Below are 25,050 nucleotides of genomic sequence, written 5' to 3' on the forward strand. Positions count from 1 at the left end.
TTCACTGATAATCTAAAAGGAAAAACCTCTTGCCACCAAGAAATAACTAGAACAAAATATAACTTTCAACTTCACCATCTTCATGACAATAAGGTGCACTTAATCTAAAACCGATTGAAATGTTGAAGTATTTAAATTTGTAGAGTAGTGCTTAAATAGTTCATATTATTGTATAACACCATTACATGTTAGGTTGAAGATGAAACTACATCCTGAAGCTTTGTTGATAGTCAACATACTATGAAGAAGCCACGATCATCTTCTCTTCGCAACATTTCCAAATCAATGTTAACTTTAAGGGATATGTATGGTACTAAAGATGTGGATCGCCTTTTCTTTCCCTACTCTTTCTTTGTACATTATCTCTTTGCCACTCGAAGTTTTTGGTAATGAATATTAATTCATCTAAAAAGAAAACTTCAAACGATGTGTTAAAAATTAAAGTGTTATTTGGTTGTGATGCGTCCAAAATCTGCTCAGCCTTTAGATCACGTCAGAATGACTTGCAAAACAATCGTCAGATGTGGCTCGACCGTGGGGATCGGGAGTCCACCTCCGAAGGCTAAGTCAGTAGTTGGAACACCACAAAGCTCTGGCGAGTTGCATAGGTTAATTGAGAGATAGAATGGAAGAAGAAACGATTGAGTTACCTTCTTTGTACGTAGGTTAGGGTTTATATGGAGTGTACCTTCTAATCCTGTCCGTTGAACTCGTTTGAGCTTCTTCTGGTGACCGTCAGATCTTAACGGTTAGACCCGTTAGTGGGATGATGGACAACTTCCCTTGATCACACGATCTTTTACCCTAAGTGCATGGCAGTTACCATGTCCTGCACAATCACCAACTTCCATAAGCGATAACAACCACTTCTTGATTTGTTATCCATCCCGAATTTTATGGGTTCATGCTTATCCTTGGAATCGCATGGTTCCTTCCTCATCACACTATAATGAGCCAATCGGATGTCCGAACCCGACCGTTATGGCCGAACCCGATCATGATTTCTGAACTCGACCATGATGGCCGAACCCGATCATGATTTCCGAACCCGACCGTGATGGCCGAAGCTGATCATGATGGCCGAACGCGATCAGACGGTTGAACCCACCTGATGTCCTGAAAGAATGCAAAGAAAAACTCTAATTTTGATAAGTAGGTTGCTTACCTTGATGGGTAAGTTTTGTGTATTTATAAATAAACATGGCTGTTGTACAAGACTCATTTACAATATTCAAATTTGAAAAACTTGAATTCAAAAATTGAATATAAAAATCAAATTCAAACAATAACAGATCCGATATGGTATTTCATGAACGAACCCGACTGTGGGGTCAGGCCGTCTTATACTAGGGTCAAAGACTGAACCAAAGATGGACCCGGTTCAGTAATATTTTATCCACAACAGATTGTAAGGGGAATTTAAGAGAAGACAAGGGAAATTTTCATATTCTTTTGTATTTGTTATTTTGTATTGCATTACTAAGTACTCCAAATTATTTCATATTTGCTCATCAAAATTCACTTTACCTTGCATCCATTTTCTTTTGATTTTAACATGTAAATAAACATCACATGTAAAATATATCATTCCCAAATATCATATAAAATTTATGCAATTACATAGGTCATGAGTGCAAAAGTTTCTTAATTAGAAAAATCAAATTCCCTTCCCTTCACTTCCATTTGCAACCAAACAAAGCTTAAGGTATATAACAAATCTCTCATGGTCTAGACTTTTCATGGACCATTTGGGTTGGTGGGTCTCCATGAGCCCAAGACCATTTGAACGTGTTTTGTCCTGGAATGAAAAAAGCAATTTAAGAAATGCCTCTATTTCTAGTGAGAGGATATTATCGTGGCATTTACTCATTTATACGTATCGAATAAAATGACCATTTTATCCTTTCAAAAGGTGATCATGATCTCTAGTTAATGTTGTGAGATCTGTTCTCATTTGTCTTTAGCTTCACACATATGTAGGGTTCATGTTTCCCTATAGAGAGCTTTTACCTAAGCATTTTTCACTCAATGTATATAAACGTAATGTAAGCTTGCTTTTGGCGCGCCATGTTAAGAATTAGATATCTGTGGTCCTTAGAGGTAGAGGCGTCATGTTAAGAATTAGATATTTGTGGGCCTTAGACATAGACAATTTAAAGTAATGCACACCATGTGTTTGTGTATTGATCCAAATGAACATTTAAACTTAGATGTCTTCAACTTCTGCCCAATCCACTTCAGTTGCAAAGACTTTTGCACTAAATCTGAGATCATTCATGTGAGCCTGGCTAAAACCATCGACTGACCTGAGAACTAAGACACAACTTTGACCTAATAGCAGGCCCAGAGGTGTTTTTCACCATTCTTCTTGCGTGAGATAGCAGGGGTGGAACTACAGTGGGGCCCGGGGGCATGACCCCTCCCTTTGATTTTTAAAATTTTTATATTAATTTCCTTCATTTTTTTCAGTTTTTCTCTCTTCCCAGATGTGAAATATCACTATTTGACCCCTCCTCAATATTGAGAACAATTTTTAAAGGTAAAGTAATGGGTATAATGTCATCCATAGTTAAAAATTAACTCCTCAACCCCTATTTATTCTCCTCTCTCTCTTCTCTCTCACTAGAAAGAGTGCTAAATAATATCATATCATATATCATATATACTATTATTAGTACTATTATAAAAGCACAAATTGAAAATACATGGCTACATTTCTTTTTCCCAAAATACCCTTATCTATTCAATTATTTAGATATTTAAAGTAGTTAAGAAAGATTTTCAAAATTAAAATATCATTCATAAACACAATATTAATTAATAGACAAAATGATTATCATTAGTTGAACACGCACTCAAAGGACATGGTTATATTTCTCTTTCCTAAAATAACCTTGCATTTTCAATTCATTTGATCTTTAAATCATTTAAGAATGATGTCCAGAATTGTAATTGTCACTCATAATGCAACATTAATTAATAGAAATAATATATAATTATCATTAATATATTTCTTTGTATTAAGAATCCCGATGTTTAAAATCCATGGGTAATTTTCATCTGGACCCCCTAAGGTTTGGTCCATGTCACTTTTAGTCCAATATAAATTTATTTTTGCATATGGCTCCCCTGTGGTTTTAAGAAATGATTAAATAAAGACAAGCTTAATAGAAATTGTTACTTTAATAAATTTTGTGACAAAAATACCCCTGTGTCCTTTGGATTTTTTTATTTATTTTAGTTTTAATAATATTCACATCCCTTTAAAAAAGAGGGGGGGAAAAAACATTGACGAAATTTTCCTCTTGATGCATGTAATCTTCACTCCTCTTTACGGGCCATTTTTCTGTGTTTTGATGCTTGCAGCTTCAACAGCGAAAGAAGCAGTGGAGGAAAAGAGTTGTAGAAGACGACAACAAGCACACCTTGCAGCTACAGTTTGAACCCTAACTTCAGGTTACAAAGCCTTGAATTCACAATACTTCAGATCTAAGAATCAAATATGTAAAGATACAAGACCCTAGCAATAAAACAGAGCCCTTCGAGATTGAAAGAAACAATTCTAACACTAGAATTTAGATCCAGTTGTTCGAACAGAATTTTAACAAAAATGAGAGAAAAAAAAATATAACAGGGTAAGGATCGATAAATTATATAGAGAGGGAACAAGCGTTGCCAAAGACGGAACGAACGATGGTGAGGATGAGAAGGAAGATCAAAATTTTAGGGCTAGGTTTCGGCCTTTTGATCAACACCTGCAATTTCCTTTTCGCACATATATCCCATTTCTCCTTATTTCCTCATCTATTGGGAAGAAAATCCATTTTTTCCACCGAGCACAAGAGACAGAATCCTCCTTTGATTGCCCAAAGGAAAAATCAATAGCCCATTACATCATCAAAAACCTACCGTTCTGCGTCTCCTCTGGAATCTTTGAATTGAGCCACTCTTTGCCCTTTGTTGATATAAATAATTGACTTAACGAACACTTTTCAGTAGTTCACAAGTGATGAATTTGAAGCAGACTATTCGTCTTTTCCTTGGGTTGTAATCTTGCAGAGCAACTATTCCGTTTCTATTTTAGTAGATTAAAATTAAAATTAAATAAAAATATCCAAAGGACACAGGGGTATTTTTTGTGCCCTTTGTTTCTCTTTTGAGCCCCTTTTCGTTGTTGAACATTATTTACTCTCTTAACTCTTCCTTTTTGAAAAATCTCAAATCTTCCTCCCCTCAACTCTTCAATTATTGCTTTGAATTCCACCCTAGTTTAAGACGTAATTAATTTTCACCTGTTCATATTCCTCCATTATGAAATTAACGTCTAACCTAAAGTGAAAAACATGCAACTTAAAGAAAAAAAAGTACATTCAATAATATATCACACATGCATGTGTACCTTATCTTCACTAGTTACAAAGAAAAAAATGAAAAGGGGCTCAAAAGAGCTTTTATGAGTCTTGAGGGAGCTCAGCCTAGTGAAGCTTAGATGTAATACTCAAGAGGGGCCAAGTACTAATATTTCACACATGGAAAGACGGTCTGAAAAAAATTTTCAAAGTTTTAGAAAAGAAATGGAAAAATTTTCAAAAAATTGGGGATTTGGGGGAGGGAGGTGCTGATATTTCATACATGGAAAAGATTACTATAGAGGAAATTTCAAAAAAATGAAAAGAAAAAAAAAAAAAAATTTGGGAGGGAGGGTTTATGGTCCCCTAGCCTCAATGTAGAGTGGTAAGATCCATACTTCTCAGTGGAGAAGTCATGGGTTCGACTTTTGCGGACGACAAAGCTTCTTCTGAGGATATAATCGAGGTGCGCATAAGCTGTCCCGGATGAACCTCAAACAAAAAAAAAAAATTTATATATATTCTAGTCTATGTCTTGCAATTTTTTTTTTGTAGTTTACCCGTTATAATCTTCTAAAAATATGCAAGATATACCAATAATAATGTAATAAAGTCGTAACACGGTAGAGAGAGATGATTACTGAAAAAAAGAAAAAAACACTGTTGAGAGAGATAAAATTTTCTACCAAACCAAAAATAGAGAGATCGATTTTTCTATCCAAACAAAAAAGTAGAGAGATCAATTTAATATAAACACTGAATTTTGTGACACATACACCTCCCTCTATGATTGCTAGTATAAGATAAGAGAAGACATTGACCCCTCTCTTAAGAACTCTCATCCAGGCTATTATATCTCTTATTTCACCAATGACTCAAGATAAGATTTTTACCAAATTCTGAAAGAGTAAATGCTCCTGCTTATTAAGTAAAAATTTCTTATAAAGTATATAGTTAACCTTAGGAATATCTCTCTAGATATCTTACATTCTTATCCATAAAAATTTCAAGAAGATTTTGTGTCAACATAGGATAGCTAAGTCAAATGCAACATTAAGTAGCATTTCATTTCAAAAGTATATTTAAAATATATGTAATAAGAAATTGCACGACTCTCAAATTGTAATACATGAAATTTTCTAGATCAAACTATTGTAAATATAAGAAAGCAGGAAATATTATTATCGTTGAATCTCAAAAATACCACATATTACGATCTAGAACTGCATGAGTAACAAAGAAAATTTTCGATTTTTTATCTTACCAAAAAAAAAAGAATTCCAAACCAAAACTCTGAACATTTTTCTTCCAAATTATCAAACCAATATATATCCTTTCCTTCTATGGTAGTTCACCTCAGAAAAAAAATTTAAACCTTGTCAACAGAAAACCTGCAATTAATGGATTTTCATTTCATCATAAAAGAAAAAGAAGAGAGAGAGAGAAAGGGAGAGATTTTTATTACAGTATAGACAAATAGAAGAAATCAAGAGAGAGAGAGGAGATTAGATTTTATTACATTATAGACAAATATAAGAAATTAAGAGAGAGAGAGAGAGATTTTTATTACATTATTATAGACAAATATAAGAAATTAAGAATTTAGGTATGCTTACAGAGTTAACACGTAGTTTTATCTTGAGCTAGTAGGGACACACTCAAGGTTTGTTTATTGGAGATCAGCAATTCAACTTGGCACACAGTGGAAGAAGAATTGCAGAAATGGAGACAAGAGCTTCAGGGAAATCCTCGATTCCATCCACGTTTGCTTCACATCGACGTGTTTTTGAAAAAAGATTCAATTTTTTAACCAAATTCAGACAAAAGAAGTTGCTCAGTCGCTATACCAGGCCAAAACGCGCCGCCTCCGCTCTTCAACTCCGGCAATTCAATTTGACCCCAGAAGTCATCGTCATCTTCATCGCTTCTGCTGTTGGGTTTCTCATTAATCTCTTGCTTCTCCAACATTACCGATTTCGCCGCTGCTGCAGCGGCAGCAGCTGCCCTTTGTATGTCTCTAGCAGCAGAAGTAGAAGGACGAGGAAGAAACTCGGCTTCTTCAGGAAAATTGAGCAGAGCTTTACGTCCCTTGAGACAATAAGCAGCGACGTCGTAAGCCCTTGCAGCCATTTCAGGCGTTGGAAAGGAACCAAGCCAAATTCTTGATTTCTTCCTTGGCTCCCTGATTTCTGAAACCCATTTTCCCCACCTCCTCTTTCTCACACCTCTGTACACAGGATGCCTTGTACCTCCATCGTCAGCTTCAGATTTTTGCTTGGTATCTCCAGAAATCGCCGTCGTCGTCAGAGGAGGAGGAGGAGGTGGAGTGGTTTTTTCTTTCTCCATTAGTACACTGAGAGCAGAACTTAACAGGAACCTGTGGGCTCTGTGGCTTCCATTGGAATATATATCAAGTTACAAAATTACGGTAATGTGGTGACTAATAGAATGTCGTTGTCTGCCACCAGTTTTCTACCTTGATGCTGACCAAATTACGCTCCTCATCGTTTACTGACTACAGAGAGCTCAAAGTTCAAAGCTCTGCTTTTATCTGTCAGCAACGAAAGCGATCTAACAGAGATAACTCTGCCAAACACTACCAGTGAAATGGGGATTATTCCAAATCGAACGTTCTCCAAGTACAGCAACAGTTTACTACTGGTCCAGCCATTCTGTAGATCGTAATAAGCTTTGTTTTCTTCTGAAGTTAGCAATGCGCACGAGGTATTCGACTTTATGTTTAGATGAGGTTGGAACGGGTATTTTTTCAGATCGAAACGTTCCCAACTACAGCAACAGTTTACGCTGGTCCAGTCAGAAGCTTGTGTCCTTACGTCTCCTTACGAATTTACCAAAGCACGCAAGGTGTTCGACTTTATGCCTAACTGAGGTTGGAACCGGTATTATTCCAGATCGAAACGTTCTCAATTACAGCACAGTTTACCACTGGTCCAGCCATTGTGTAGATCGTAAGAAGCCTGTCTTCTCTTCTTATGAACTTACCAATGCACACGAGGTATTTGACTTTATGCTTAAGTGAGGTTGGAAACTTGGAACGTGTATTATTCCAGATCGAAACGTTCCCCAAGTACATCAACAGTTTACCACTGGTCCAGCCATTCTGTAGATCGTAAGAAGCTCGTCTCCTTACGTCTCCTGACGAATTTACCAATGCACGCAAGGTGTTCGACTTTATGCAGAAGTGAGGTTGGAGGGGTCCTAGCCTCCTGGGTGGACACTGCTAGCACGGGATATTTGTGAAAGATTTTCCAATCCATATAGAGCTTTTGGTGAAGGTAGCTTTATTGATGAAGAGGATTGATTAATGTGATCCACCTTTACCTCCGACAGGGGTTGCTCTCGTCACTGCTGTGCAAGTCAGTATCACTTCAATTTGGCCACATATAGTAGGTTGCACTTTATGTTTTTTATCTTTTCCATTCGTTTAATAGTCACAACACCAACCCTAGCTCTCCTCTATCAACAGGATGATAGCGGCAGCCCCATTGGAAGAAAGCTTTTCGTCCCATCAATGCTCAAGTTCCTCCATGGTTTGCTTCATTCGTATTGAATATGAATCCCAATCAGGTAATCTCTTCTTGGCACTCTTAACTCTATCTAACCCAATCTAGTGCTCATAGATCAAATTAAGCCCCCATTAAACATATAACAACCATGCAACCTGGACACCAAATCCATAGAATGCCAAGCTAATTAGAGATGACGATAGTATGCAAACACAGAAACACTGCATGGTGTCATATGGGATTGATTGTATGTAAATTCTTTGTGAAATTTCTGTTGAAACCTCAGTTGGTTCAATAATCATCATACTTATTTGTCTCCTTAGCTAAAATCTCATGAGAATGATTATGACTTGTTAATTCAATCTACATAGTAATAATTTATTTCCTTTTTTGTTCAAGACACTGCAATACTTGATGTCAATTTAGTTGAACTGTGATGTACTTAACTTGGGTTCTGTCCTTGCATTACAATTTGTTTATCGTGATGGGTTGTACACCAAGGACTTTTGTATGGTTCTCTTCATAAAGAAAATGTACCCTTAAAGACCTGTTGGATTGTGAGGTGGACACATTCGCATGAATAACAGGGTCAAGAAAAAGTAAGTAAAGCCAAAAGATAAATAATTAAAGACCCATTAGGATCTGTCCACTTGCTAGTTAGTCTTGTTTCTAACAGCCACCAACAAAATGCCACGTAGGCTATGATCTTTTGATAGTCATTCTTTTTCTTTTTTTTTTGAAACGCGCTCTTAGCATAGTCGGCAGAGCAGGGACAAGAGTCAACGTGGGGTACACAATGACTTTTCTACCCAGTGTCTATATTTTTCAATATTTTATTCAAAAAGAGAGGGCGAGGAAAATGCTAATATTTCACACTGGAAAGAGGACCAAATGATTATAAAAATTAACAAAAAAGGCCAAAATGAGCTACTATAGAGAAATTTTTTAAAAATCGAATTAGGCCATGGCCCTCTTGGAGAGTTCCGCCGATGGTGGCAGTCTCCTATGTAAAGACAATAAGTTCAAGGAGGTCTTGATTTCAAACATTTGTCTCTCTACATCTTTCACCCCCTCCTCCTCTTATCTCCTAGTCCTATGAGGCTCAGTCCTTGTGGCTAGTTTGATGATGACTGAGAATATATATTTTGTATTGAAAAAAAAAAAAAAAAACTTATATATTGATATTGGTGTTGGTGACAAGTATAGCCATATGGGGTCAAGTTGAATCAAGCTCATGTGAATCTCAATTCAATCAGGCACCCTAAGTCAGTCTATGCCTTTTTTTTTTTTTTTTTCCTTTTTCTTTCGGTTGGCACATTTTAAGTCAGTCAAGGCCTGTCCTACCTTTTACCCAAAAAAGAAAAAAAAAAAAAAAAAGAAGATAAAGGCCTGTCCTACCTTTAGTTTAAGGTTGGAAAACTCAACCATTATTCTTTTTCCTTCTTTTTTGTTCTTTGCTTTCTAACATATAGATAATTCCATCACATCACAATGTACAAATAAAAGCCTATTAAAAAAAAATCCAAAAAGCATTACAAAGTAACCAATATAATTTCAATAGCTGGAAGGTTGGAGCCATAAAGATTGAGATGACTAATGTAGGCTAGAATAGGCCAGGACAACTTCAGGCCATTCGGGCCAAAGTAACACCATATATTTTGAAGTCTTGATATTAAATTATTAATCAGTGCTCTCCGATCCAAAAAGAAATAAAACTAGAACTTTCTAAACTATTCTTTAATGTTCATTCAAGAGTCAAGGAGAGTATGCTTGGCTTAGTCTTAGACTCTCCATGTTGGTGTAAAACCCTGTTCAGCCTTACAACTCAAGACTATCAAATAACAAAAGGCCAAACTAGAAAAGGAGGGGGGATTCCTCAGTCCAAAAAATCTGCTGATTTCTTGCTCCATGCAGTTCTAAAGTATCTACCTGTAGTGATTGAACAGATAAAATCAAAAGAGGTTGTGAGAACCTGGCTATCATTGATGATAGATCTTATTCTCTAGCAAGCTTCTCTAGTCCTATTGTTCAAGAGATCCATAAAATCCCAATTGTCTTCCTTAATGATCAAGTCAAGAGAGCTCCAAATCTTGTGCCCATTCTAGAGCTTTCTTGAGTGCCAGCGCTTCAGCCATAGTAGCAGATTGTTCACCACATCCTTCTGGAAAATAGAACAGCATCTTCCCTTTATCTTTTGACATATTTATCCTTCCTGATAAAATAAGTAAACTTTTATTACCCTTTATCAACCTTTTTCTGGGTTACCAATTTTTGTTACCTTTTTTCACTTTCAATGGTGACTGACACCTAAACTGAACTTGCCATTTACCTTCTCACAGCCCTTTGTGGGAATTAACCTGAGCATCAACATCAGCCGAAGGTTAAGACAAGTCATTCTTTTGGATGTGTGGTTGCCAAGCCCTATCTGAGTCATCTGTAGATATTGGATGCATCACTTCAATAATCATCATGCTTATCGAGTCTCTTTAGCTAACATCTCTATGAGATTATGATTTATTAATTCAAATCTACATAGTGATAATTTATTTTATTTTTTTCTGTTCAAGACACTGCTACAATTGATGTCAATTTAGTTTGAGCCATGATGTACTTAACTTGGATTCTGTTCTTGCATTACAATTTGTTTCTCAGGTGGGTTGTACACCAAGGACTTACTGTATAATTTTCTTTTCAGTAATGCTACATAGTTTCATAAAGAAAAATGTATCCTCAAGGCCTGTTGGATTGTGAGGTGGACACATTCGCATGAATGATAGGGGTCAAGAAAAAAGTAAATAAAGCCAAAAGATAAATGATTAAAGAGCCATTAGGAGAAGTCCACTAACTAGAACTCTTCTTTCTAACAGCCACCGTCAAAATGCCACGCACGCTATGATCTTATCACAGTTATTCTTTCTTTTTCTTGTAGAAGTGCTGCCACAGTGGAGATAGTTAGGATTAAACATGAGGGCACAACCCTCTTACCAATTAAAAATGGCCAAAATGGGCTGCAATAAAGAATTTTAAAAAAAAAAAAAAATCAAATGGGGCTATGACCCCCATGGAGAGCTCTGCCCATGGTGGCAGTCTCCTTATCTAAAGGTAGTAAGTAAGGATGTCTTGATTTCGAACCTTCGTCCCCTCACACATTTCATCCTTCCCCTCCAATCCCCTCGGCCTGTAGGTTCTCAGTCCTTGTGATTGGTTTGATGATGACTGCAAAGAAAAAATAAAAAAGAATAAAAAGTTTATTGATCAATGGTGTGTCTAGTGACAAGTATAGCCATATAGGGTGAAATTGAATCGAGCTTATGTGAATCTCAATTCATTCTGGCACCCTTTAACTCTTTTTCTTCTTCTTCTTCGTCTTCTTCTTTTTTTTTTTTAATTCCATCACATCATCGTGTACAAATAAAAGCAGTAAAAAAAGAATACAAAGAACCATTACAAAGTAAACAAAATAATTTTAATAGCAGGAAGGGTAGGGTTATAAAGGTTGGATGATTAAAGTAGGCTAGAATAGGCCAGGACAACTTCAGGCCATTCGGGACAAAGTTACACCTAAGTTTTAGAATGCCAAAGTGTGCAGCTATTCAAAAGTAGAAATAAAAAATAAAAATTAAAATTGAACATTATTTTACATCTAAGATATATAGTTCTTCTTTAAATTTTGTGTTAAAATATTATGAAGTCTTGATATTAATTAGTGCTCGCCAACTTTCTAAGGGCTATTTGGTTACATGAGTCTGGAGATTTCAAATATCTAGAGATATCATAAATTTTATTGTTTAGTTAACTTGAATCTATGGAATGAAATCTGTAGATTCATTCTGAAAAACTGTTTGGTCAACGTTATTTTTGTGAATGTGTAAATGTTTAGCACTTTTATAGTAGGGGTAAAATCTCTGGATTTCACCCACATACCCGTAAATCTATATACTCATGTTTTTAATGTGAGTGATTTCAGATATTTTCACAACCAAACGGGTATAAATCTCACATTCTGATCCGGATTTAAATCTCTAGGGCCCGTTGGTTTTATGGTGGATTTCAAATCTTGATTTCAATCTTGGGTTATATTTATATTAGATGTTTGGTTGTGGAATGTTCTCCTTACTTTTGATCGCGTGTTTTGTGATGTCTGTTCTTTTTTGAAATCTCCGGATTTCACCCCTTACCCATAAATCTCTGATTCACGTTTTAATGTAAAAAGGTGAATTTCTAGATTTCATGAATCCAGAAAATTTTACAACCAAACGGGTATAATTCTCGCATTCATGAATCCAGAGATTTGAAATCTCTAAATTCATGTAACCAAATAGGCCCTAAACTATTCTTCAATGTTCATTCAAGAGTTAAGGGGAGCGTATACTTGGCTTTGAGGCCTAAGCTTGCATTGAGCTCACAGAAAATTTAGGTGGACGATACTTGTGGGCGAATGCAGGGAATTCAAAGAAGATGTCACACATGTTTTATTTTGATGTAACTTTGCAAGATAAGTATAGTTTGGCAGCTCTTTATCTTGGAGAAGTACCTTAACAAATTTGGGTGGCATGGCCGAATGGATAAGAGGATGGAAAGAAGTTAGAAAAGAAAGTGAGAAAACTTAATAGTATTGTTTCCTTCATTGCATAGACACTTTGGAGAGCAAAAAATGACAAAATCAAAGGGGGGGGGGGGAAGTGGACAGCAAGTGAGGTGATTCTTGAGGCTACAAGAGCACATGAGGAGTATTGGCAAGATAGGAGAAGAACTCAATATCGGGATGGAGAGTTACCAAACTCACTTGATAATAGGGGCTGTGTATGGATTCCTCCGTCTCAACCTTTTTCCAAGCTAAATGTAGGTGTTTCTTGGAAAGAAAAGCTAGGGAAAGGTGTACTTGGGTTTACCGTAAGAGATTGGGAAACGAAGCCGCAACTTGCATGGTCCATTCCTAATCACTTCTCTTCGGTATTGGAAGGTGAGGAGGCTCTTCACTTTGAGAGGGACTGCTTTGTTGTTTGGCGGATTGGATCAACTATGTGCAAGTGGAAACGGACAACCAGCAGCTAGCAAAACTAGTTAAAAGCCATAGCACTTGTTGTCCCTCTTTGGTGAAGCCCTTGATTGAAGATATTCTTACCTTTGCTGGAAATTTTTAGATTTCTTATGTTCCTAGAAAAGTTAATGTTATAGTTGATAATGATATCCTAGTCCAGAAGGCCCTTTCGGTGAGAGCCTGAAAGATTGGTCAAGATCCAACGAGTGGTTATTAGAGCTTTGCTTGGCCACATCCTTTGCTCCTTATAATGAACTACTTGATTACCAAAAAAAGAAAAGAAAAGTTATGTTTTAGTTTCGAGTTTTTTGTGGGAAACCCACTTAATTGAGCCTATGAATTACATCATTTTGCATTTTTTGTAAAATTACTAGTTACCCAAGGTTAACTTTTTCATTTTAGTTTTAAAACCAACAGAAAAGTTAACCTTGGTAACTTGCAATTTTACAAAAAAAAGACCATTTTAGTTTTAAACTAATTAAAAAGTTAACTTGGGTAACTTGCAATTTTACAAAAAGTGTAAAGTGGGCACCATGCAATTTAGTCCACTTAAATGGACAGTCAAGAATTATAGACCCACTTAAGTGGGCATCTTATAAAAAAACTCTATTTATGTTAGTTTGTTTTCCTTGCTTAATGTATAATTTACATCTTGATTTACCAAAACGAAGCCTAAGTACTAATTGAAAAGAAATCTAAAATTTTAAGGCTTAGCAAATTTTTTAGTTTTAGATTCTCCATGTTGGTGTATCACATGGTCTTGATATTGTCCATAACTGGTAGGGGTGCAAGTTTGGCAATGACCCGCCCTAAGCCCATCCTGAGCCCAAATAGGCTTGGGCTCAAGATTTTGGCCCTGAGGGCCAAGGGCTCTAGGTTTACTCTTTGGCGTGTCAGGCCTGTCCCGACCCATCCTTGATTTTGGCCCTAATTTTTTCCCATTTTTGATTTCAATGAATTAGGAATAGAGACAAGGATACAGTCAGGGCCAAGTATAGGGTCATTCAGGGCTAGGGCTAAGGACAAGGCTAATCAAGGCCACAGATAGGGCCAATCTGGGCGGGAATGAGCTTGGCTTGGCCCTGTAGGACTTAGGGTCAGGATAATAATCCTTGGCTCTGAATTAAGGTCAGGGCGGGAATGAGCTTAGATTAGAATATATAGGGCTAGACTTGGGATTGCAAAAGCCCTGCCTAGCTCAGCCCTATAACTGATTATCTTTTGACATATTTTCCTTTTCTTTTTATTACCTTTTATTTTTACCTTTTCTGGGGTACAAATTTTTGTTACCTTTTTCACTCTAATTGGTGACACCTCAAGTGAACTTGCCATCTCCTCACAGCCCTTTGTGGGAATTAATTTGGAGCATTAACACAAGATGCCGAAGGTTAAGATAAGCCATTCTTTTGGAAGTGTGGCTGCCAAGCCTTATCTAAAGTCATCTCCAGATATTGGATACCATCTTGAGTACTCTAGCTTGGAACATCTGGAAATTTAGAAACGAAACTGTCTATTAACTGCCAATGCAGGGTTGGTTGAGTGGTAAAGACCCATACTTCTCAGTGGGGAGGTCTTGGGTTTGACCCAGATGGCATTTCATTTCTAGTATTAAAAAAACACCAGTACAACAAAACTGTTGCTTTGGAATTAGAAGCTATTAGAGATGGCATGTTTTTGGCAGATACCTTGCAAATCCCCCACATTATCATGACTCTTAGGTCATTTATTTGCGTATCTAGTTGATATTAACAGTGCTCACCACCCTTCTTGATGTGTGACGAAGGGGTGAAGGGAGTACAATTGTCTACTTTATTGGGGATTCAACTTTAATTCATTTTTTATAGTTCAAAAGTAGATCTTCTTTTTATAATATGTGATGGAGAGGTGTAAGTGAAACATAAACTTCTATCGTGACAGATAGAAGATCTAGACTCATATATCAGTGGGGGAGAAGTCATACTCACACTATCGCAGGGTTGGTCGGTTGGTAAAACCAACACATCTTAGTAGAGAGATTGTGAGTTCGATCTTACTTGATAATATATTATGTAATATACTATATATAAAAAGCTGTCGGTTAAAAAATAATAATAATAATAATAATCACACTCACACCTCATAAGAAAGAAGAGAAGTCACACTCACAACCCATATGAAAAGGAAAAGAAATGAGACAAAATCAATGGCTAGCCCAAAAATCTCTTGCCAACTTATTCAAAAGGTCTTACCGGAAAACGCTTGCCCAAAAAAGAAGAGAAGTCAAGGGAAGGGGAGACTGTTTAATCACGATTAATTTCCTTAAACAAATCCCATAAATTAAAAGGATAAAACCTAACTAATGTCTTCTTCTGCCTTAGCTGTTAAGCAAACAAAGACATTTGGGAGTTGAGACCCGTCACCAGTCCTTTTCTTCCCTAGTAACGCTATTGATCAATAAAATTCAATTGTAAACCTGAACCTAGCTTAATTACTATTTTATATCCTTCTTTTTTTTTTTAAATTGGGGGGGGGGGGGGGGGGGGGGGGGGGGTTTTGAAACTGTTTTGAATCTTATCGGCACCCACAGCCCAAAAAAAAAGAAAAACCCAAAAAAGGAAGAGAATGAACCAAAAAGAGCCTTAGACTATTGGTTAAGTGATGATATGAAATCTTTAATTTATCTAAAAATTTAAAAATAATTCTAAAATTAAATATTATTTACTTTATATTAAATTACATTATTACCTTTAGTAATCACAAAAAATTAATTCAAATTAAACGATCTTCTTCTTTAATTTTAAAATTAAGAGAGAAACTTTTAAAAAAAAGAAAAATCTTGCCTTCTTCTCTTATCTTGGGAAAAGCAACATGTATTTCTTCCTCCACCTCTCTCACAGATGCAGAACCCAACTCCTTTTCTTCTCTCATCTTAGACAAAATTCAAACTGAGATTCAAAATACAAGATAATAAAAAATTAGGTAATTCTTTATTTTTTTTAGCTTTTATTTATTTACTTTTCAATTTAGTGGTATTTTAATTTTTATTATTTACTTTCTAATTTGACGTTACCAATTTTAGAAGTTCTTACTTTATGGGTTTTTATTTATTTACTTTCTAATTTTACCTTATAAATTATAGGAAATTACTACTATTGATAGATTTTTTTAAAAAAAATAAAAAATGATAAGAATATGCCAAAGGAATCAACCAAAAGGGTTTAATGCAAAATTTTCTCCCATTGATCTAACATAAATGGATCGGCAGGGGTAGGGGTGTCTTGCTCACCCTTTCCGTTGCAGTATTTTCGGTACCACAACCACAACAATTCGGAATAGAAAATCTATATGAAAGAAAGACCTAACTCTTGACAGTAATATTAACATAACAATTCGGAATAGAAAATCTATATGAAAGAAAGACTTAACTCTTGACAGTAATATATGTTGTATATGTAAATTTATGAAAATTCTAGATATGAAAATATGCGAAATTCCTCCATGAAAGGGTATAAGATATAAGAATAGGCAGAAAAGAGTGTAAAATTGGTATTTTATATAATATTTTCCCTCCCCCTAAATGGAGTTTGGATCATCTCTCCTGACGAGGAGCACTCAGTGCTACCTTGACGGCTATTGACCACAAATTATAGGGGCCCACAGAATTTTGGGTGATATATTTTTTTTAATATTTTATTATTTTTCACTTTTGGGCCTTACATAATTTGTGGTTGTAACACCGTCACGAAAAATGATTCACACTCTCCTAAATGAGGATAATATTGTTTTTTAGTTTCTTAATTCTAGAAAGGCAAATAAACACTAAATATCCAATCACAATGTTTTCTTTATACCCTTAAAACTAGGGGAAGACAATCGTAATTTTATAAAGAGTAAAGTCATTTTAATAATTAAGCTATAATACATGGATACAATAATAATTATTCAAGAAAAAAAAGTAAAGAAGGTGTGCTCCATCCAAGTTCATTCCGTGAGGGTAAAGGTATGTGTGCCCTGCATGCTACTCACCACATAATAATGGTGAGATCCATGTGAGCTTTAATATAGTTTTACTTCGGTTGCGTTTGTTTGTTGGAATAAAAGTGTGGGTGGGAAAAAAGAGGTGGGAAAATTCTTGAAAAAATTATAGATTTTTCACTTTTCTTGAAATCCCAAAATGGTAGATTGTTTGGTTGCATAGGGTGAGAAAGTAAGAGAGAAGTTTCCTTGAATCAAGAAAGCTTGTTTAGTGATGTGGCAGCTCAATTTTCCTACCCCCAACCATTATATCACTTTTTCACAAAATTCTTTCATTTTCTTTCCTTTCTTTCTCCTTCACCCTACTACACATGGGATCCACATATTTTTTTTTCCACCCCACCCTGACTATCCTGACTGACAAAAAGGACACGGGCTGGGGTTTGTTCAGCCTACCTAACAGGTGGTAGAGATGTCCATTTCTAGTTAGAAGTTAGAACCAGCTGGAACGATCGTAACCCTGAAAAATAGTAAATCAAACCAAACCCTTTCTTTATCTGTTTTTAAATGAATTTCTTGTTTGATTTTGCTTTTCAACTTAGAAATTCACGTGAACCAAAGAAGAAGAAGACGAAGCAACAAAGGCGGGCGTTACTTAGTATCTGGCAAATACCTTCTAGATGGGAACGCGTTAATGGCGTCAACAAACATGGCCCCTCCAAAGCAGCCACTCCTCCACTAACTTTGCTTGACCTTAAAATTCTCGATTCTTTCATTATTCAAATCAATATCAATACCGACACGTTATCTCCTGTGGTTTGTCTTTGTCTATATTCTTATTTCCTTTCCTTCTCCAGCTCTTCTTCAGCAGAAGAATCTGGTCACTCATCTCTCCCTTTCTTTCTTTTTATATAGATATTAAGATATAGATACTCGATAGAGAGACAGACCTGCTCCACCAAGTTTAGTACCAGGAATTAATTGATCCTTTTTGCTTGATTTTTTGCTTGATTTTTGCCTTTTTGCTTCCCATTTCTCTGTTACTTGAAAACCCAGAAAAAGCCAGTAGAAGGAAGCTACAGAGGTTGAAAGATGGAGAACAACCAGCAATCATTTTGGCAGTTCAGTGATCAACTCAGGTTGCAATCGACTAACTTGGCTAATCTGTCGATCAACGATAGCATATGGGGAAATTCGTTCACTACCACGAAGAGACCAGAAGAAAGGAGGAATTTTGATATCAGGGTTGGAGGAGATCGAGCTTCTTCAGTTCTGAAATCGAATGTAAATGGGGTCAACGATGACTGGAAGATGGGAAGAGGATCCAACTTCAGTGGGTTCAACAACGGGTGGAAGATCGACGGTGGTCTCGATGGAGTTCTGGGTGGTGTTCCAAAGAACGCCGGCGTTAATGGAGTCTTCGATAAGGGAATCTACCCAAAGTCCATCGTTGAAGGCAAGAACAATTATAATAGCAAGGTCAACATCAACATCAACCCTAATAATAGCAGCATCAACAAGGGCAAAGGCATCAGGAACGAAGATCTAGAGAGCAGAAGTGGAAAAAAGAATAACAACAACAATAATAACAGTAGCAGTAAGAACAGCGCCGACAAGAGATTTAAGACGCTTCCAGCATCTGAGTCTCTCCCTCGTGATGAGACGATTGGTGGTTATATCTTTGTCTGCAACAACGAAACGATGCAGGAAAATCTCCAAAGGCTGCTTTTTGGTATGCTTTCTTCCTGTTGTTTTCTTAGTTTTTTTTTCCTGTTTCAAATTAAATTTCATTTCTGTAGAACTTTAGATCTAGAATTCTAACTAAACCCACTTTTGTTTCAGGTCTTCCTCCTCGATACCGAGATTCTGTGAGAGCTATAACCCCTGGATTGCCCCTTTTCCTCTACAACTACTCCACCCACCAACTCCATGGAATTTTCACGGTTGGTGTTATTCCCACACAAAAAAAAGAGATTTTGATCAAGATTCTTGTTTGATTTTTCTTTGACACATCTATGTTGTTGCTCAGGCTGCAAGTTTTGGGGGCACTAATATCGATCCTACTGCTTGGGAGGACAAGAAATGTCCTGGTGAATCTCGTTTCCCTGCTCAGGTATTCCTCTGTTTTCCACTTCACCATTTATGGTTTTATGAGATCTTATGAGGTGATTAGGAAGGGAAAAAAACCCAATTTTGCTCTCTTGCTTTACATCTAAATTTCTTTTTGGGTTTGACAGGTACGAGTTCTTACAAAAAAGAATTGTGAGCCATTGGAGGAAGATGCTTTTAGACCTATCCTTCACCACTACGATGGCCCCAAGTTCCGACTAGAACTCAGCGTTCCTGAGGTATGCACATCTCTGGCTTCTAATAAAAAATTTTCATTTTTAACTTTTCTTTTTTTCTTATGGGTACCTGTTCAAATTATTGGTTACCTGAAACTGTTGTTTGTTTGAATCAGGCACTGGCTCTCTTGGATATTTTTGCAGTGAGCAATCCTTGAACGGCGAGCTCAACTGAGCATACGTTTGGAAATTAGTGTATAATTCCTTGAAAACTACTAACTTTTGGTTGCAGACCAGAGAATTTATAGATATAAGAAAAAAAAAGAGAAGGAGAAATGGCTCTTCCATACAAACAGCCTTTGGGTTGTTGTTTGATACGGAGTCAGTATTTGTCTCCCCTGTTTTGTATTAAGTAAAAGAGAATAATACAGAAGTGTTGTATCATGTATGATTTGTTTGGCTACAGGTGCTTCTGTGGTGTCTTTTTAGTTTTAGCGTCTGAGTGTTATTTTGATGCAAAGTTGCTCCACAACTGCTAGATGTATGGTGAAGAGTTTTGCAGCTTCATGATCCAGATTCAGGCCATCTTAAATTACATGTGGATGTATGAATGCACTAGCCACCATCAGATTGAGAGAATTCTATGGTTGACAAATCGTTTTAGTAGATTTTGAAGGTAACTGTGGCTTTTAGAACGATTACAATAGATTCAATCTTCAGGTTTGGCGCCTCTTCAAAGAGAATATCTATCTCCCATGGAGTGCTCAGTTGAAACCCATGTAACCCTAATTAAACCAGAACCTGATTTGGAAAAAGACTTTCATCTTCTTCGATTGAGATCCCTTCTGTAAACCCAATTCGTTTCTCCAATATTAGGAAAAGAGGTCTTCACCAGATTCTGAATCCCATCTTTCCCCTCTGATATAAAACAAAAAAGAAAATAGGAAAAAAAATTTTGTCTTCCTGGTTGCATAAACCTGCAAAATAAAAAACTCAGGTTGTTTTCAGCATTTGGTGAAATCATACTATTTTCCATTTTCTTTTCTGCCTCAAGCTATTTTATTCCATCGCCCCTGATCTTGCAGGCTCAATGGTGCCATTAAAGTCTTATTACCTTGTTCTTTTCGTCACTGCCGTCTCTTCCCACTTCTCTTTGAACCCCTAACTTCACTGTTCTTCAGCATACTCAGATCGAGAAACGCTGGCAACCAGTGGTGGAATGTGAGAAAACTCCCTGTTTTGACCAATTATCCTGTCTATTTTTTTTGGTAAACGACCAATTATCCTTTCTAGGTTCACTCAAACATCGTGAAATGTGCGAACTTTTTCCAATATTGGAGCAATGGATTGGGTTTATTACAAAGGGATCTAAATCGAAGTAAGATAATGATTTTTTTTTTTTTAAAATCTCTTTTTTTTAAAAAATCGGTTCAAATTTTTTTTTTGGTAAATAAAAGAGGGGATGCATTAGCGGCGACCTAGCCCCCCGCTACGCATGTTCGGACTTTTTATTGAATGCGACCTATGCAAGCATTAGCCCAGTGCACTACTAGTGCAAGCACTGGCCCTGTCAGCGGAGTCCCACCGGAGGCCTAGTATAGTCCACAGAAGCGGGTAGCACTCATGCCCAGGCCAAAGAGCACAAAACTGCTCAATGCAAGAAACAGAGGAGCAGAGGGGATTCGAACCTGGGACATGAGGTTTACCAAACCACTTGGGAGTGAGTTTGGGACCACTAAACCACCACCCCCGGTGGTTCGGTTCAATTCGGGTCCATGGGTTTCACTTGGGTAAGATAGAGATGCTTAATCTAAGACATTAGATCAGAATAATCCAGGTGGCAAGCGATCGAAAGTCACTTGGCACTTCTCAGAGATATTCTCCCTATAGAGGAGCCGAACCCTCAAATTACATAGTAGATGAAGGCAGGAGAATAGAGTAAGAATGGGACTAAATTCCAAATTACAACTTATATGAATCAACGAAAATTTTAGTGCATAGGTTTAGGTATTGGAATCGTGTCTAAGGATTTTTGGGGGAACATACATGTTGGGCACCCAACCCACTAGACACCACTTAGCAGTGCTGGTGGTGCAACGATATTAGGGCGGGAGACCATGAATTTGGATAAGCTCCCAGTTATGATGGATTTTTATTTGCAGCAGTTGAAGGTTGAGATTTTGCTATGTAATCAAAATGAAATTGAACAGTGCAGAATTAATTAGCCAGTCTTTATTTGTAAATATAATTTTTTATTTTTACATTATAAGGGATTAATAGTTTATTAATGGGGGGGGGGGGGGGGGGGGGAAATATTAATAATTTTTTTTTTTATTTTTTTTATTAATAATTTTTTTTTTTTTTTTTTTTTTTTTTTTTTTTTTATATTTATAATATTTGGGGGTTTTTTGTAAAATAAATATCTATTTTTTTTTTTGTCGGGGGGGGGGGGGGGGGTGTCTTTTCTTTTTCGAAAAAAAACGGGGGCCCACCCCCCGGGGGCCGGTGAAAATTCCCTTTTTATTGCAAAATAAAACCCCTCCATTTATCCGATTCTCTTTCCTCCTTCTCATTCTCTTCCCAGAAATTGAAAAGTTGTGCAAGAAATTCAAGAAAAAAAGAGAAAAATCAACAAAAGAAGTTCAGATTTTAGAGCAACTCCCAGATATCAGAGTCAATGAGAAAGCTTAGGAGAGATTTGAGAAACTGGAACACCAAGATCCGGCGAGATCGAAAATTTTGGTTCGAACATCTGTATACTATTGTATAATAAGCACCATATAAACAAAGTTGTTCAATAAAAAATTTCTTCTTTTATGTTAGATTTTTAACCATTCAAAATGTGATTTGCAGATTTTGTTGTTCAACTTGTGGGTTGAATCAAGTAAGCTAACTGCTAAAGGAAATCAAAAGCATCAAGAGGGGATTGTTGCAATTTATTTTTCCTTTTCTTCTTTGATCTTACCCTCTTTAATTCTCTAAAAGCTGGGGTTTTAGATCTAGCCTTAAATCTAAATGATTTCCAGTTCTTCAGGATGACCCTTTGACTGCATTTGCTTTAAAATCTTGGCTGGGTTTCTGGGTTATGGCTCTTATTGATTTCTTCCTGCTTCCTTCTCTTCTCTTCTTGAATTTCTTGCACAGCTTTTCAAGAAAAGGGGAAAAACACCAAATCAGAATACCAAGCTTAATTCACAAATAATGGTTATTTTTAATAGTATTTTTAGTTCCAGACACTGATTATTGAGCTTCAGCTAGGGAGTTTAGTCCAAGTTGATGAAGGAAGCTAAGCGAGACAACAATGCCACAACCTTCTCAGAGGTGGGATTGAGGAGATGAAACACATGACCCTCTCCTTTCTCTATTAGTTCTATTTCTCCTTCCTACCCACTTTCTTTCAACCCATCCATCTCTGCAACAAATAGAAGCACCTTTTTACCCATCATCTTCTGCAAATTAGAACAAGTCGCTGGATTCATCAGTGGATCCTCACAACCACTGCTCGAAGGACACACCAACATCCACAGTTTATCCGTTTTAGCCTTCTTCACCTCCTCACTCGTCTCTGAACTCACCAGATGCTTTTCACCATGGAACCAAGGATGAATCAGAGCCAACCAAACAAATCTCACCCCCTTTAATGGTGTTTCTCCTGCTCGCAAAGCCATATTATGGACAATGGTAGCTCCAGAACTGTCTCCAGCCATACTTACTTTGCTCAGATCGGCATGCTGGTTGATTTTTTCTTGTTTCCTTCTCTTTTCTTCTTGAATTTCTTGCACAACTTTTCAATTTCTAAGAAGAGACAGGAGAAGGAGACAGACGGTAAATGGAGGGGTTTTATTTTGTAAATCCGTAAACTATTAAACCCTTATAATGTAAAAACAAAAAATTATATCTACAAATTAACCCCCACTATTTTGATTATGCACCGTTCAGTTTCATTTTGATTACGTGGTAAAATCTCAACCACTGTCCAAGGCAACCCATGAATATAATGATATTCATGGATAATGGATATGATGAAGGATCAACAAGGAATAACGTTGTTTATGTGATCACAATTGTTGAATATTTTCCTTATTCATCTCATTTCAGTTTAGTTAGTAAGTAAACTTCTGATGTGAATAATAGAAAGAAATATGTCGTATAATGAGACATATATTCTACTATTGTCCAATATTAATGAACTTGTTAACTGGATCAAAGATTAATGACAGATTTTTTTATTGAGATTTCATGGCCACATTAATTTATCATAACAAAGTAATTAATCTAGCTCAAGTGGGAGATTGTTAGATTTATCCGGGCAGGCAATATATGAGATTGGATTAATTACTAGGGTTAATAATTGATGGGGGTTTTAACACATCAAAGCCGATGCACTACCATTATGTTTTCTGAGATGTGCCAAACCGGTCCATTGTGAAATGAACTAGAGTTTGGGATTGCTATTATAAATAGTTATGATGGAGTCCCTTCAATCTTTTAAGTTCTTTTGTTTTCCTTTTTTCTGTAGAAAGACGAAGAGATTGGAGAAAGCTTTGTCACTCTGCAGATTTGGCATTCAATGTTTGCGTCAATCTTCTTTAATATACTCCTGGTGTAAGGCATGTCTAATACTTCTTAATATATTATATCACATTCTAGTTCTTGCATGATTTTATTATTGTTTAGGGTTTTGAGGAAAACCCTAGAAGTAATAACAAAAAGCTCTACATTTTTTCTTTTCAGCCTAGTAAAACTAATATAGTCAATGAAATACAACAAGAATATTTACCAAAACAATTTATCAAAAGATATTTACCAAAATTTTAGGAGTGAAATATTGAGAACAAACTTTAAAATGATATTTTGGGTTGTCAAAATAAAATTAAAAAAATTTTATTAGGAAGGAAGGAAAAGCAGTACGATATTAAATGGAGGGGATTTGATATTTTCCGTCTACCCGCCGATATTTCCCTATAGAATTTCCCCTAATTTTTTTTAAGTATTTTTATGCAATAATTTTGGTAAATTTGATGCTTATCCTAATCTGATGCAAATATGTGGTAAATTTGAATTATTTCCTAAAAATTATTCCATTTAAATTCTCTTACCTAGTCACATTTAATATGTTACCTTATAAAGCCTACATCATTAGGACATAATTGGAACGATTATCAAATCACTCTGAAGATTATTTTATAAGATTCATTACTAATTTAAATTGTTTGCATAAATTATTTCATGTATACACTCTTCCCTAATCACATTTGGCATGTTGCTTTGATATTTAAATTATTTCTTAATATATATTTCCATTTAAATCTCCTCGTGCCACATTTAATGTGTTACCTTCTAGGCCTAAATCATTCGGACATAGTTGAAAAGATTAACCGTCGATTCTATTACAAAATATCTTCATAATTAAATTGTTTCCATAAATTATTTCATGTATATATTCTTCCCTAACCACATTTGGCATGTTGACTTTTGAGGACTAGATCACTAGAATATAGTTGGTAAGATTGCTCATTAATCTTGATGATTTTACTATAAAAAGTTTTTCTATTTATAAGTTATTCTCTGTAGATTTTCTTCCGAATTACATTTAACACATTAACTTTTGAGTCTTGAATCATTGTGATAAAATTGGTAAGATTGTGATACAATTGAGAAATCGCCTAAAAAGTGCAAGAAATAGTATAAAAGCATACACAAAAAAAGTTAAAAAATATTTTTTCCGAAATATCGCGAAATATATATCCAGGATTATCGCGGTTTGCGGCTACGTAAGGGTTTCGCCCGTTTTGGGTTGTCAAAATAAAAAATTTATTAGGAAGGAAGGAAATTCGCCGAATCTTCTTTCCATGATTAAATGTATGTTTTCTAAATTAAAACCCTTTAAACAG

General features: G+C 36.1%; 2 protein-coding genes and 1 pseudogene across 2 annotated transcripts; 1 reads left to right on the top strand and 2 right to left on the bottom strand.

Moving 5' to 3' along the window:
- Window positions 1–5,808: 5,808 nt before the first annotated feature.
- On the bottom strand, window positions 5,809–7,033 carry LOC149030391 (ethylene-responsive transcription factor ERF023-like). The gene has a single exon (XM_089142692.1). It carries the CDS (start codon window positions 6,693–6,695, stop codon window positions 6,156–6,158), a length of 540 nt encoding a protein of 179 aa, XP_088998818.1. The 5' UTR covers window positions 6,696–7,033; the 3' UTR covers window positions 5,809–6,155.
- Window positions 7,034–17,670: 10,637 nt separating this feature from the next.
- On the top strand, window positions 17,671–19,582 carry LOC149030392 (DCD domain-containing protein NRP-B-like). The gene is made up of 5 exons (XM_089142693.1): window positions 17,671–18,603; window positions 18,714–18,814; window positions 18,901–18,984; window positions 19,109–19,219; window positions 19,333–19,582. Exons 1-5 carry the CDS (start codon window positions 17,964–17,966, stop codon window positions 19,372–19,374), a joined length of 978 nt encoding a protein of 325 aa, XP_088998819.1. The 5' UTR covers window positions 17,671–17,963; the 3' UTR covers window positions 19,375–19,582.
- Window positions 19,583–22,419: 2,837 nt separating this feature from the next.
- Window positions 22,420–23,146, bottom strand: LOC149030393 (putative carboxylesterase 12; annotated as a pseudogene).
- Window positions 23,147–25,050: the final 1,904 nt, after the last annotated feature.

This window comes from Hakea prostrata, chromosome 1, assembly GCF_041222555.1.
Source record: "Hakea prostrata isolate BN-2017 chromosome 1, UWA_Hpros_2, whole genome shotgun sequence".
In the NCBI taxonomy this organism is placed as follows: domain Eukaryota; kingdom Viridiplantae; phylum Streptophyta; class Magnoliopsida; order Proteales; family Proteaceae; genus Hakea; species Hakea prostrata.

Coding starts and splice junctions, on each gene's coding strand:
- LOC149030391 (XM_089142692.1), bottom strand. CDS start 6,695: ATGGAGAAAGAAAAAACCACTCCACCTCCTCCTCCTCCTCTGACGACG.
- LOC149030392 (XM_089142693.1), top strand. CDS start 17,964: ATGGAGAACAACCAGCAATCATTTTGGCAGTTCAGTGATCAACTCAGG. Junction 18,815..18,900: donor AACTCCATGGAATTTTCACG/GTTGGTGTTATT, acceptor GTTGTTGCTCAG/GCTGCAAGTTTTGGGGGCAC. Junction 18,985..19,108: donor AATCTCGTTTCCCTGCTCAG/GTATTCCTCTGT, acceptor TGGGTTTGACAG/GTACGAGTTCTTACAAAAAA.